This window comes from Danio rerio, chromosome 4 (genome assembly GCF_049306965.1).
Source record: "Danio rerio strain Tuebingen ecotype United States chromosome 4, GRCz12tu, whole genome shotgun sequence".
NCBI classification, from domain to species: domain Eukaryota; kingdom Metazoa; phylum Chordata; class Actinopteri; order Cypriniformes; family Danionidae; genus Danio; species Danio rerio.
In genome coordinates, this window is record NC_133179.1 from 52,269,132 (window position 1) to 52,285,000 (window position 15,869).

General features: G+C 33.2%; 1 protein-coding gene and 1 long non-coding RNA gene across 10 annotated transcripts in view; one reads left to right on the plus strand and one right to left on the minus strand.

Moving 5' to 3' along the window:
* The window catches only part of LOC141381964 (uncharacterized), a 1,176,553-nt gene that overhangs the window by 62,119 nt on the left and 1,098,565 nt on the right, over window positions 1-15,869 (plus strand). The gene's annotated exons all lie outside the window — the stretch shown is intronic.
* On the minus strand, window positions 1,612-10,735 carry LOC137491261 (uncharacterized). Of its 9 annotated transcripts, none has more exons than XR_012402639.1 (4): window positions 10,589-10,735; window positions 9,404-9,553; window positions 2,695-5,086; window positions 1,612-2,626 (listed from the first exon to the last, which is right to left on the minus strand). XR_012402639.1 is itself a non-coding variant. In XM_073948927.1 (4 exons), the coding sequence occupies exons 2-3, from the start codon at window positions 9,486-9,488 to the stop codon at window positions 4,308-4,310; spliced, it is 864 nt and encodes a 287-aa protein (XP_073805028.1). In that variant the 5' UTR covers window positions 9,489-9,553; window positions 10,127-10,180; the 3' UTR covers window positions 3,829-4,190; window positions 4,273-4,307. The 9 variants fall into 9 exon arrangements, 5 of the variants coding, with proteins under 5 accessions (XP_073805027.1, XP_073805026.1, XP_068076527.1 ...); XR_012402638.1 differs by having other exon boundaries at window positions 9,404-9,587; XR_012402636.1 differs by lacking the exon at window positions 10,589-10,735 and adding an exon at window positions 10,127-10,180.

Sequence of the window (15,869 nt, forward strand, 5' to 3'; positions counted from 1 at the left end):
AGTGAGAGCATGTACATGTGTCTGTGAGATGTCTATGTGTTTGTGTTGGCAACATTGTATCATTTACAGTCAAGCTAAAAAAGTATTTCTGAATTGAATTGAGATAGAATGTAGGTGTGTGTGAGAGAGAGCATGTACAAGAGTGAGTGTGTTAGTGAGAGTGTGTACAAGTGTGTGTGTGTGTGAGTGAGACTAGTTAGTTAGTGTTGTGCTGAAATTTGATATGTCCTGAAAACTTGTCAGACCAAACAGTTATTTACTTTTTGGTTTTATTTATTTAATAAATGTATATGTTATTTAAGCAAAGTTTTAGGGGAACTGGATATAATTATAAAGAATAATATTTTTTTTACATAATATAATCATTTTTATTTTTAAATTTTATTTTAAATAATAATAGGCCTACACACACACACACACACACACACACACAGTCTAAAAATTGAATATTAAGCATGTAATATACACCCAGTCTAAAGCATGAAGTTTCCAGAAGCACTTAAACTGCTCAAGGCTGGGCTAATGCTGAGGTTTCATCTTTGGATAGAGACTCAATAATATCCATCTGCACAGTGTGACGTCACATTCGACCGGCGCGCGCGTGTGTGTGAGTGGCTGTTTTTTTGTGTTAGTGGGCGAGGCCGCAGGTTTCAAATCTCCCGGGTTTGCGCACGCAACTATTTGTGTTACGTAGATATGTCATCACAAAACACCTAATGACTCGTTATCAAGACGACTCATTTGAAGCACTATTAGTCGACTCTTTTATAGATGAATCAACAGTTTTAAACACTGTACACTTACAGATTTAAGCCTTAGCTGGATATTTAACTTCACTTAAGAGCTGTTACACACTACATGAAGGGCATTTTCAAAAAAACCATGATATGGGCTCTTTAACAAAATAAATACACTATTTAAATAAAATAGAAATCAACAAGTGAAATAGAAGAAACTGTAGAACTATTATGGTTATAAACTATATAAATACACACACATGTGAGGGTCCATCTATTAGTCCCATGACGGAACTAACAGCATGGGTGAAGGTTAAATGCGTTTAAGCCTTTTAGCACATGTGAAAAGAAATATTTTTGCTCGTTATAATTTATTTTAATTTGTTTCTAGCTCTGAATTTTATTTTGACTCCAATTCATAATAATTTTAGATTTAGATTAATCTAATTCAAGCTGATAACCTTGTAGGTTGTGATTAGGTCTAATTTAGATTGATTAACCTAAAAAAATCCTTATATTCAATTAATGTTTCATCGTTTACTCAAAGTTGCTTAGAGTCAGTATGCTGGCCAGTTTTATCTGCTCACGGACACATCTTCTCTACTTCCGATTCTAAGCAGATATGTTAATTTCCTTTAAGTAATAATAGGCCGCCCAATGCTTGCACATACTTAAAGAAAATGTGATTTAGCTCCTAGATGATATCATACCCCTAGATTATATCATCAGTGATTGTCAGAAATCAACAGGTCTCTAATGCTGTGCCCATGCTCCATCCATTGCGCCTAAATAGATGACTAATCCTGGTTGTAGGCTGCGGAAACGTCAGCCAAAACAATCTACTACATTTAAATGATTTCAGGAGATATTAGAGTTAAACAAGAATTTTACATTTATTTGTCAGGAAAAGATTTTCCATTGCAGTTCACATAATTAAACAAAATAAGCCAATCAAGATTGTACAACATCAATTACTCAAAGATACATTTAAGAGTTAAAAAGGAATACCTGACCATGTAGAAATACATTGCAGCATATAAGTCCTGATGCAGAGCTCAGAGACTCACAACCTGCAATGGGGTATCCTGTCTACAGGATCCCACGGACACTTCTGCACCGTTTGCCTAAATATTCAAATCATCATAAATTCAAGACAATAAAAGCTTCACCAAGACTCTTGCCTGGTCATAAGTTTATGCGAAGACCATTTTTCCTGGAGTGGAGCATCTGGCAAAGATCTTTTTAAAGTCAAAACCCAAATTAACTGAAATAAGGGAGATTGTAAAATATTACAGTGAAATTAAGACCACTTTACCAATCACACAGAGACATTTTAAATCACACCAAACATAAATATAAAGCCACAAGATACACCATATTAAGAATTTAAACATTCTGTGTGGAATGTGAGTGAGCTGCTCTGGTGGAGAAGGTAAAGTCCAGGGCAAAGAGGGGGGCTCAGGATGCATGATCGAGACAACCTGAACAACTGGTTTTCTAGCTGATCTTCTTCTCACATTGGAAAGTTTATTGTTTTAGTGACTGACCATTCTCGTGCTCTTGTCTCGTGTGGAGTTCCATAACAGTTTGTAGATTTGAATATTATGGAGAGATATAGCCATCCTTACATTATTATGTGCATATCTGATCTTAAGCTGTAGTTCCACTGTACACTGCAACGAGAACCTCAGTCAATAATATTTATGTAAAACTGAATTTTTGTTGCATCATGGATCATATTTTAAACTTTTCATAAAATCATCAAACAATGTGTACCTAAAAAGCATTTTGTAAGAATTTAAAAAAGTTCTGTCCTATTGTCACTAAGTTATGGTTACTTTTTTCTACTGGATATGTGGTTTATATCTAGTATATATATATTGATTTGTCTATTTGCTGGCTTGCTATCAGAAAACAAACTAAGCTAGGTGATAAATTAATTAAATTCTACAATTACAAGTGATTTGTAATTTGTTCATTTATACCCCATTTTTGTTTAATAATGTTTTTCTATGCAGACTTTATGTATTGGTCTAATATTTGTATAAAGAAAGATTTCATTTGCATTTACTTATTTAGCATCTTTTATCCTGCGACCAAAAACTAATGACACGAAGAAACAGACTCAGCCTATCAAAAGTTCAGAGCTTGTGTTTTTAAATGCTAACAAACCTTAAGCCAAGTCCAAGAAGTAAAGCCACACAATGTTGTTTTAAAGCTTATTTAATTTAAAACATTTTATAAAAATGCACTGTTCTGTTCTCAAGTCAAGTTGTTAAGCTCATTAGGCCCTGTGGCTTTTGTTTTTTATTTATAATATCTTTCACTTAAATTGCTGTTTCATAAAAACATCTACTGGGAAGAGTTACCATATTTCATATAAAGATTTTATGGCACAAACGTGTTATTTAATTTAAAGCTTACTTGTTTTTATTTATTAAAAAGCCTAGCTTGATGTGCACTATTGTTTTTCTTTTGATTATTTTAGTGTTGTGATTGTAAAGTAATCTGATTTGTTATAAAAGCTTTTCTGGTAAAATATTAATAATAATAATAATAAAACAATAAACAAAAATTAAACAGTGTTTAAGTGTCTAATCCTTGCAGCATCATATGTCACAAAACTATTCACAAAGACTATATGATTTAATAAATAACTCATCTCTTATGCTTTCTTTTATGTTATGTGACAAAATGAATGAATGACTCGGATGAACTAAAAGATTCATTAATTCGCTCATGCGCACGTTGTGTAGTGCGAGACAAGGTCAGTTCATTTTTCGAGTCCTCTATCGAGTCAAGTCCACATGAATGACTGAAGCCTCGCTAATCATATGCATTTAGAGCCAGAAAAAGAATTGATCTATTCAACTCTCAAGTCCTCAAGTTTGAGTCATTCTGTCACGAAATGAACGAACGACTCAAGAACCAGAAGACTCGAAAGGTGAACTAATTATGATGGCTCCTATCGGCTCAGACTGTGTACATTGGTTAAGATTATATGTGACTGTCATTGTGAACGCACCACTGACATTTAAAGACATGAAGAGGTGAGCTGAGCAAACAGACAACAATACCTATAGACAAAAGAGCAGGTAAACATTGAATTATTATTTTCTTCTTCTTATAATATTCTATTTATGACTTATTTGTCGTGTGATCAACCTTCTGGGGCAGTTGTAGATGTGTTTGGAAGCAATTCGTAACATTTTAATAATATTTTGTCAAATTTAACCAAATGAACGAAATGACTCGAAAAAGATTAGTTCATCTCGATGAACGAGACTCAAAGATCCGAGTCAGTAAAATGATCCGAGCTTCCCATCACTATTGAGTATGCAAAATTCTGTTGTACGCCGCTGCGAAAAGGGGCGGGATTAAACAAGATGATTAGACATGAATGGTTTCTCTCCAGTGAGGATCATCATGTGTTGATTAAGGTTTGATGATTGGCTGAAACTTCCCACAATGAGTGCATGTGAATGTTTTCTCTCCGGTGTGGATCATCATGTGTTCATTAAGGTATGATGATTGCCTAAAACTCTTCCCACACTGAGTGCATGTGAATGGTTACTCTCCAGTGTGGATCTTCATGTGTTTATAAAGGGTTGATGAGAAGTTAAAACTCTTCCCACACTGAGTGCATGTGAATGGTTTCTCTCCAGTGTGGATCTTCATGTGTCTATAAAGGGTTGATGAGAAGTTAAAACTCTTCCCACACTGAACACATGTGAATGGTTTCTCTCCAGTGTGAATCGTCATATGTTGATGAAGGTCTGATGAGCGATTAAAACTTTTCCCACACTGAGTGCATGTGAATGGTTTTTCTCCAGTGTGGATCCTCATGTGTTGATAAAGATGTGATGATCGGCTGTAACTCTTCCAACACTGAGTGCATGTGAATGGTTTTTCTCCAGTGTGGATCATCATGTGTAGAGTAAGGGATGATGACTGCCTGAAACTCTTCCCACATTGAGTGCATGTGAATCGTTTTTCTCCAGTGTGTATTTTCATGTGATAGTTAAGGTGTGATGATTGGCTGAAACTTTTCCCACACTGAGTGCATGTGAATGGATTCTCTCCAGTGTGGATCCTCATGTGTTCATTAAGGTGTGATGATCGGTTGAAACTCTTCCCACACTGAGTGCATGTGAATGGTTTCTCTCCAGTGTGGATCATCATGTGAGTCTTAAGATTGCCTTTTCTTCCAAAACTCTTTCCACACTGAGTGCAGATGAAACGGTTCTTGTCTCTCCTTTTCAAAATATCATCAGTCTGTAAATGAGTTTTTTCCTCAATTTTGACATGATGTTCCTCCTCTTTACTCCCCTCATTCTCTTCAATTAAGTCTGAAATCAATAAATTAAACAGTTTTCATTAAATCTTAAAAACTCTCATGAAAAGCTGAAAACTGAAAAGACACTGGAAACATTGGCTACACACACTGTAATTTTGATGCAAATTAAATGTAAAATAAATCTGATTATATTGTGTCCATTAACGTGTACACATTTAAGCAGATTCTATTCAATTCATCTTTATTTATCTAGTGCTTTTATAAAGTAAATTGTTTCAAAGCCGCTTAACATAGAAGTTATAGTTTATAGACTATGCACAAACTCTGCTGACATGGTTCAAAGAAGAGAGATTTACTCTTAAATTGATGAATGAGGATCTAGTGCCAGTGAATGTCCAGCATCTGAAACACCATTATTGTTCATTTTCAGAACCCACAATAGTTGATTAATACACCAGATCAGTCTGACAATCACCGTTAAGAGGGGAAATGACTATAAGGAGACTGTTTCGATGCTGCTTTTAGTGCTGTTATAAGGTTCTATAGGTACAGTTAAAAAATGATGTACTAGAATTTACATCATTTAGAATGTAATAGTCAAATAACAGTCTGAAACAAATGTGTCAAGCGCAAGTATTTATATGCAAAACCTAACCAGAGTACAATTAAAAGCATTGAAAAAGTCTTAAATTTGATAATCTTAAATTAAGGCTTTAATAGCCTTGATTTATTATACAAAGTCTTGGATTTCATTACAAAGGTCTTAATTTATTTATTTATTTAACCTTTTTAAGATTAAGTTCATACATTGATTGTTTTAAAACATCTAATTCGTAATACTTTAATATGAGGAATAAAACACTGCTTATTGTCAAAACTCATTCCTAGGAACTTTTTTACAACTTGCATAGTTGCTCTATCTAAAAAAGCTCCTGATCTAAATGCTTAGATCTTAAAAAACAAAAATGCATGCATACAGTTTTTAACTTGGAAAAATTAAAAACATTTAACTGACCAGTCATATATTTTATTTATACATATTTAAATTTGTCTCTTGATTGTATACATATTTTCCCTTTATAACAAATACATAAATCATCTACATATAAACTACGAAATATATTATTCCCATTAACATTTACAATATTATTAATTTTAATACTAAATAGTGTTACTGATAGTATACTTTCTTGGGGCACTCCTGATTCTCATATATGCTCATATATTCAGATAATATAGTTTTCATACGCACACGAAAAACTCTATTGAATAAAAAAAAATTGCAATAAAATTAGGCAAATTTCCTCAAACACCCATCTCGTGAAAATGTTTTAAAATACCATACCTCCTGGTAGTGTCAAAGGCCTTTTCCAGATTGAAAAAAAAAACTGCTTATATGTGTTCTTTTTAAAAAAAAAAACCCATCTCGTACAAAAGATTCTAATCATATAAGATGGGCAAGAGAACTTTTCCCTCTTCTAAACGCACACTGATATTAATTAATCTTCTGGGTTTTTTTTTTAAATCCACACCAATCGATCATTAATCATTCGTTCCATTGTTTTGCAAAGGCAACTGGTAAGTGCTATTGGACGATAATTAGTTGAATGATCTTTTCCTGGTTTAGGTATTGGTATAATAGTAGCTTCTTTCTAAAAGGCTAGTATTTCTCCTAATTTGCAGATATTATTAACCCGACAAGATGCAGAAATGCCATCTAAAAAGATGACCTGCTGTTTGTCCAGTCAGGGACATTGACAACATAAATATACAAATAAAAATGTTAAGCCGGGGTTTGCGAATGTGAAACGTTTTTTATTGAACACCAGGTATAGCATGAGCAGTGTGGAACGAGATTACAGATAATACAGGATTCTGTTTCTTCAGTGTTAGAATGACGCGGAGTTAATCATTTCAAGAGTTAAAAGCTCTCGAATACTCAGCCTCAGCTCTCAGAATAAACAGAGCACAATGACAAACAGTGACATACATAATTTGTCAATCATATCATAGCAGTGACTTGATCTTATATGCTATTGTTTTAGAACTTACAATTATTGGAGAAATGACCAGGAATAATAAACAATAGAAAACTGTAAAACTCAAGGGCGAACTGGCCATAGGGAGACATAGGGACATTTCCCCTTGGTCTGACAATCATCTGACCTGCTGCCATCATGATTCTGGCCCGCTCTGCCCCCACTTATCATAAACATTGCGCTTAACTCCCCATACTTAATTTAGTAATAGGAAATTAATCCTTAACAAAGTATGAAAGTATAATTATTAAGCACATTATAAATGTGGTTGTAAGTCAGGAATACAGCATATGTAGCTGCAGTTATAAACTGTTTAATAACGCTTATTAATTTAGAGTTAATGCTAAACAGATAATGCTAAACAAATAATGAATTCAGTATTTGCTAATGCATAATAAATGGTTTATAGTGTGTAGTTATTATTGTAAAGTGTTACCAAATTATCTTTTGTCTTAGACCTTTAGACCTGTCTTACCTCCCTGACTCTTTATCCCTCCTTTCTGCTTTATAGCCATGCTTAGTGAAAGTAACACCATCGTTAAATTACATACACTTTACATAAACAATGCAAAACTCGCTGTGTGCTGACACTTCTGCACAAAAGGCTGTTAATTTGGTTTCATGGCGCATGAACGACGCTTAACTTTTTGGCGTGAATGCAAACAACCGGGATTCACACAGGAGCATGTGTGAGTTGCTGGTTTTCTGTACGCATGCATCAGTTTGCTTTCACAAGCGATGTTTCAGTTGCACATTGAGAATAACAAACTCGCACGTGCAAAAAATGCCAAATGTAAATGGCCCCTAATGTCTTTTTTTTGAGATTGCCACTCTTAATGAATACATTTGCATAAAGTAATTGTATCTAAATGCTTTCACTAGGGGACATTTTTTTTTGCCGCCCCCAGGAAAATCCCACCCTGGGCGATCGCCCACATTACCCATGCCTAAATCCACCACTGGTATTGCTAAACATTATTGTTCCACTATTATTTGTTTGTTTTGTCTCACGTCGTCCCATCACATCATATAGTTCAGAATTCTGTACAATGTTTTATAATGATTAATTATTTTAGTGTCAATTTCATTCAGCGTGTTTAAAATTGGGGCATCCATGTTTTCTGACATACCTTAAACCAGGGTCTCTGCAGGTTTTACTAAGTTAAATTTAAGACTTTTATGACCATTATGAATGAAATTTTAGACTCATAAAAGACTAAAGAATTTTTCAAATGGCCCAGATTTTGTATTTGTCCTATCAAAAAATATATTATAATAAAAAAAAAATATTATATTATTATTTTGGATATTTCTTAGTAAAAGATTTTAAATGTGTAAAAAAGCAAGCTTTACTTGTATCCACACACGTTTTTTCCAAAATAAACTTTCTTTAAAAAAAAAAAAAAAATTTACAAATGTTTTAAAAACTGTAACAAATTAAATCTATGCACAACAATCTGTCCAGGTCGATGTCCTCAGCAGTAAATACATGGAGCACGTTTAAACAAATGATATTGTAAGGAAAATACTTAATCCATTATGATAAATAGACTTAAAATTACCTTTTTGAATAAAAAAGTTTAAAGTTTTATTGAAATGGATTGTTGGTGATTACAGGTTTTGGCCAGACTGGTTAACACAATATGAACAAAGGAAAATGAACACTTGTTTAAAAAAGATTAAAGACCTACAACACAATTTTAGTAAATTTAAGACTTTTAAGGCCTAAAAATTTGATTTTGGAATTTAAGACATTTTAAGACTCCGTGGAAACCCTGTTTAAACACAATAGCCCTGGTAATTAGTTATTATGATAATGATGTAATTCTAATTCAGATACTATCTGTGAGAACTAGTAACATCTAGAAACAAGTTTAATCCCATGAAGTAAATTAAAAAAGGGGAATTGGGATCAATGGGACATATGCAAGTGGAAAGTACTAATCAAACACTATCACTGCAACACTGTGAGAATACTGAAGGTCAAATATCGTCAGCTCAGTTAAACGCTTTTAATTTATGGTTTTTGTTTATTTTATATAGTGCCAGTGTTCAAGGAAGCTTTACAAACAGTAGTAGAACAAGAAAAAGCAATAACCTTAAGAAGGAAGAGAAAATGGGAGACTAATAATACATAAAATAATGACATAAGACACGAGAACAAGTGACGAAAGAAACTCATTCCTGTCTTTCAATGACTGCTTATGTGCATTTAGGAGAACTAGGCAGCACACTCAGGGCTGCAAGATGGATTTAATTTAGTATTATTATTAAAATATATCTGAATGAGAATCAAATGACTGAGTTGGTGTTTGAGAATGAAAACCAACCTGTTTGTTCCTGCAGATCTTCCTGTTTGACTATGAATGTTTCTTCAATCTTCACATCTTCACTCTCCTCTTTAATAAACGCCATCTTTATAACAGTGTGGAGATCAGTCACTTCAGCAGGAGTTTTTTTCTGCGTTTGGACACTTTATCCTGTTTAAAATGAACAAAACAATAAAAAAATGTCCTGTTTAAAATAAATAAAACAGTGAACAAAAACAAGATAATTTCAACACTTGCTTCAACAGTTTTTTATATGAGTCATTAACAAACAGAAATTATGTAAGTCTGAGCAAGCAACAAAAGCCACAAATCAGCCGATGTAAACTAGAACTCTAGAAATTTTATTGATGTATACTTGGAATAGAGTGACAATATGCTATTTAATAAATTAAACCTTCACTAAAACACTTATCACACACTTTACTGTTGCTTTATTCAATCTTTTTTTTAGGTATGTTCTTAATTGTTTAGTTTGTTTGATTTATCTTATTGTCTGCACAGCAACGTTGTAGCACTTATTTGCACAAGACAAGAATTTCCTCTCGGGACAAATAAAGTTTATCCTATCTTATTCATACAACAGACCTTACAGTGAGTAAAATAGTAGTTCTTTGTATAAAGGGTTAAAATAATATTGTCAACAGCAGGTACATCTAACATTAAATGAACACACTGAAATTTTAATCAGTTGGTTTACATCTGTGTACAAGCTTTAAAACAAACCTTTCTCCAGTTGAATCACAGTGTGGGAGCGGCGCAGCCTTATGACGTCACACCACCACGCCACAATAAAAGTCTTTTTTTTGTTTAGCTTTTTCCCCCTACTCACTCTTAATTATGAGTCATGACTTATCGATACATTTCTCCCTCATTTTCCACTTTATAATTTATCTGCTTTTTGTTTTGTATTTGTAATGAATGGGGAAACATCAAATTTTTATATAAATTTATATACGTAATAGGTTGAAACTTATTTGGGCTACAGTCCATTTGTCAGGATAAAATCAATATTTATAACCAAACCAAACAAACAAACACATAACTAAATAGTTGTAAAAAAGCTTTTAAAAATGACTGAAAAACTTAATACACTGTTGAACAATGCATGCACATGTTTAGATTTTACATTTTATAATGTTAGCATTCAGATATTATTTGAGTGTAAATTCAGAATGTGCAACTCACCTTTCCAGTCTTCAATGAAGAAGTGGGATGAGAAATGGCCTCAGTCGGTTTTTCTTTGTATGTTGTTGTTGGTAATAATCTCAATGTAGGAACCAACAATCGTAGTTTGTCCTCCAAAGTTGTTCTCTTATAGCTAAATAAGCCAATGAAGTTTCTGTTAAGAACGCAGAATTTATAGATACAACCCTGCTGACCTACTTGATCTGGCATTTGATTGGTTAATACTCAATTGGCCCCCATTAATGCTGGTATAAAGATGCAAATGAGCAGTGGGCAACAGTGAAGACTCAAAACACATTACTGCAGAGGATGGGAAGTTTAGCAGCTATACGAACCATAGCTTTAAAGAGAAATAAAGATGTATTGGGAAAATAAGTTGACTTTTGATGGAAGCTTTTTTATTTTGGCTGCTGCATTTTATAGTTAAATGGGTGGTCCACTGCAATATCATATTTTAAACTTTAGTTGATGTGTAATTTAGCTGTGTGAAAATAAACAACATCTCTGAATGTAAAAAGTTCAAAGTTCAATGCAAAGTGAGACCTTAAACAGCCGAAATACAGAACTTGATTTTAACTTGCACTGGGAAAAAAATGTTTTAGAAAAAGCCACAATAAAAAAAGCAAACAGCAGTTTACACCGGGGGAAAAAAGTTTTCATTATTAAAAATAAAATTATATTATAATGAATTGAAATCATATATTGTATGCATTTGGGTCAGTTTGAATGCATTAATGAAGGCTATTTAAAGCTGGACCGACCGACGCAATAAACATGTATTTCGCGTTTGTTTAATTTATTATGCACGCGAAAACTTATTCTAAACCAAATTTGTTGCCGGATTCTTTTTATGGGAACGAGAGATAAAGTGCTTATGAAGTGCTTTGTCGGCCTCTGGTGGTTAACTGATGCAGAGCCGACGTCTGGGTCTGGGAGACACATTACTGTGGAGGATGAGAGGTTCAGTTGCTTTACAAACCAGTTTTTACAGAGAAATAATGTTGTATTGGGAAAATAAGTTGACTTTAGCCATCTTCATTTGTTTTGTTGCTGTTGTTTTATAGGACTATTAATTGAAGCATTTTTTTATTGTGGCTGCTGCATTTTATAGTTAATGTTGATACAGGTATGTTGAGGTATTTTGATTTGAAACACATTTTAATTTTTTTTTTCCCAAGCCTGGTTAAAAGGTAATGCAAGAGTTGTGTGTTGTTTTTGTAGAAGTTTCTCAGAGTTGCTTGGCTGAAGTCTTTGTGTAAAGATGCAAATGAGCATTGAAAACTCAATCCATACCGATGTCTCAATACACACAACTACATTCACTTATATAATAGTTATAGAAGATGTATACTATTATACTGTGATATATTATCATTCGTTGAAAGAAACAATTTATAAACTTCAGATTGAGGTTTTATTTGTGTTAAGTTCAGTCAATATATTGACATGAGCTAACTATTAGCAATGTTTTAGTTATTTATTTATCACTGAACTTGTTCTTTATGTGAGTTTAGACTCCTTTATTTATCTTAAAGCACATGCTGCTCATTACTGGCTTCTGGAAGACTGTAAACACTTGTTTATTTATAACACATGTTTATAAATTGTAACTGTCAAAATGTAACTTGTTTCTGTGCCTATTTTGTTTTCTTTCCTTTTTTTTTTAGTTGAACAGAACATGTGTGAGCAGCTCAGCTTTCCCGAAATCCTCTTATTCACCTGGTATGTATTAAAGATGTTTTTCTCTCTATTTATTACTTGTGTTTGTGCACACAAATATGCATAGACATTCACAGAAGCATATATAAGATACTCTGACAAAACCTTTTCCTTTTAACACAGTAAAGCGATCACATACTGTGATGCATCTAAATATTTATAATTAGAAAATAATTACATCACTAGTAAATTTATTGTATAAGCAGTTTATACAGAATAATTCAACGACAAGAGTTAACTTTCATATCTACACAATGCATAACTTTTAACGTGATTAACCTGCTCTATCTACACCAACTACAGCATTTCTCAGACTTCTTTTTTCACTATGGTGTAATTACAGTGGTGAACATCACATACAACAACAACTGCACTTACTCCTGTAACTTGTTTGCAACAATGAATTTTAAATATCTGCGTCACATAGTCATTTAAATAAATGGCTCATCATTGTGTGCGGTCATCTTTATTAATAGCTGCCTGATTATTAACTGAATAGGACCGTTTAACATATAAGAAACACGTTGACAGGTATAGCTGTTCATGCCAATACCAACTTGATAGACTATTACATGAACATATTACATGAACAGGATTTGCCTAACATCTCTTAAGACAAATAAGCATAGTGTCTATAACAGGCGTGTCCAAACTACGGCCCGCGGGCCATCTGCGGCCCGCAATCAGTTTTGTGGCGGCCCGCGAGGCTTTTTATAAATATCAATAGAATCTGGCCCGCTATACAAAAATGAACGTAATTCAATAAATAACCACCAGGTGTCGCTATTACATGCATTCAATTAAGCAGCAGTTCTTGTTATGATCTATCTATCTATCTATCTGTCTGTCTGTCTATCTATCTGTCTATCTACACACAGTTGAAGTCTGAATTATTAGCCCCTCTTTGATTTATTTCTTCTTTTTTAAATATTTCCCAAATGATGTTTAACAGAGCAAAGACATTTTTACAGTATGTCTGATAATATTTTTTCTTTTGGAGAAAGACTTTTGTTTTATTTCGGCTAGAATAAAAAGCGGTTTAAATTTTTTTATGAACCATTTTAAGGTCAAAATTATTAGCCCCTTAAGTCTTCAGAACAAACCATTGTTATAAAATAACTTGCCTAATTACCTTAACTTGACTAGTTAACTTGATTAACCTAGTTAAGCCTTTAAATGTCACTTTAAGCTGTATAGAAGTGTCTTAAAAATATCTAGTCAAATATTAATTACTGTCATCATGGCAAAGATAAAATAAATCAGTTACTAGAAATGAGTTACTAAAACTATTATGTTTAGAAATGTGTGGAAAAAAATCTTCTCTCCGTTAAACAGAAATTGGGGAAAAAATAAACGGGGGCTAAAAATTTAGGGGGGCTAACAATTCTGACTTCAACTGTATATATATATATATATATATATATATATATATATATATATATATATATATGCGTGTCTGTGTGATGTATGTAAAATTTGGCCCGCGACAACGTTTGTTTTTTTGCATCTGGCCCTCGGCCCAAAAAGTTTGGACACCCCTGGTCTATAACAATACATGCTTGATTGCCCAGATCAATACAGTCGCTACATCTGAATGGTGCTTTTTCACACATTTTAAAAATAACAACTATTTGTACGCGAAGTTCTTATCCAATACCAGTTTAATACCTCAAATAATTATACATGTGAGGCATCACAGTGGTGCAGTAGGTAGCACTGATTGCCTCACAGTAAGAAGGTCATTGGTTTGAGTCTCAGCTGGGTCAGTTGACATTATTGTTTGTGTGTTCTCCCCATGTTCGCATGAGTTTCCTCCAGGTGCTATGGTTTCCCCCAAGTCCATAGGAACTGTTGAACCATACAGTGGCTGTTTTTTGCCCCTGTATTCTCTTTATTTGCATTCAGCAGAAACAGTTTTGAAATTAGTAGAGGATGAGTAAATGACAGAATTGTAATTTTTATGTGAACTACCCCTTTAATGCTTATGTAAGTAAAGGTAAATTAAATATTACTACAGATATTGCTAAAGAATGGCAGGAAACGTGGAACACAGATAATAAGAGACAACAATTCATGTGAAAAAAGAAACCCTATATAGGCCTATGAAGTTGTAGAAATAGAAGAGGTCATAATTATGAGGATGAGATTTGGACTCAAATATTAATAGAAAGTGTTGTAGACATACAAGTCATTATAAAGTGGATTAAAAAAAGTTAAGAAAATGTTTAGATTTAAGGTTTGTGAGAGAGAGAGCAGACAAAGTGTAAAGTGAAAACCATGGGAGAAATGTATCAATAAGTCATGACTGCAACAGATAGTGGCAAAAAAAGTTAAACAAAAAAGACTTTTATTTTGCCGTGGCGCGTGACGTCATCAGGTAGCGCTGCTTCGTCGCTGTGATTCAACTGGAGAAAGGTTTGTTTTAAACGTTTACAGATCTAAACTGATTTAAAGTTAAAGTTCTAAAGTTTTAAGTTTTTTATACGATGCTATATTATGTTTCTGCTGTTGGAAATATTATTTTAACCCTTTATATAACTATTTTAGTATTTTAGTAGTACTATTTTATTCTCAGTAACTGAAGGCTGTTGTTTGAATAAAACAACAGAAAAGTGTATAATAAGTGTTTAAATTAAATGTTTCACCTAATTTCTTTTTGTTAATTACTCTCAAATAAAGAAACCATTGAAGCAAGTGTTGAAGAGAAATTATTTTGTTTCTGTTCATTGTTTTGTTCATTTTGAACTGGATTAAGTGTCCAAACACAGAGAAAAAAAAACCCTGCTGAAGCGACTGATCTCCACACTATTGTAAAGATGGCATTTATTAAAGAGGAGAGTGAAGATTGAAGAGACATTCACAGTCAAACAGGAAGATCTGCAGGAACAAACAGGTTGGTTTTCATACTGTTATATTTTAATATTAAGAATAGGCTACTAAATTAAATCCATCTTGCAGCCCTGAGTGTGCTGCCTAGTTCTCCTAAACGCACAAAAGCAGTCATTGAAAGACAGGAATGAGTTTCTTTTGTCACTTGTTCTCGTGTCTTTTGTCATTCTTTTAATGTATTATTAGTCTCCTATTTTCTCTTCCTTTTTAAGGTTATTGTTTTTCTTGTTCTCCTGCTGTTGGTAAAGCGTCTTTGAGCACTGGCGCTATATAAAATAAACAAAAACAATAAATTAAAGTTCAAATGAGCTGACGATATTTTACCTACAGTATTCTCATAGAAGATATCTGCTATTACGGTGATAGTGTTGACTTTTACTTTTCATTTGCATATGTCACATTGATCACAATTTTTTCATCAACTTCTTTATGGGTTTAAACTTGTTTCTAGTAGCTGTTACTAGTTCTCACAGATAGTATCTGAGTTAGAATTACATCATTATAATAGCTATTTACCGGGGCTATTGCTTTTAAACAGGGTTTCTGTGGTGCCTTAAATTCCAAAATCTAAATTTTCAATCTACAATCACCAACAATCCATCTCAATAAAACTTTTCATTCAAAAAGGTCTTTTTAACTCTATTTATCATAATGGTTTAAATATTTACTTACA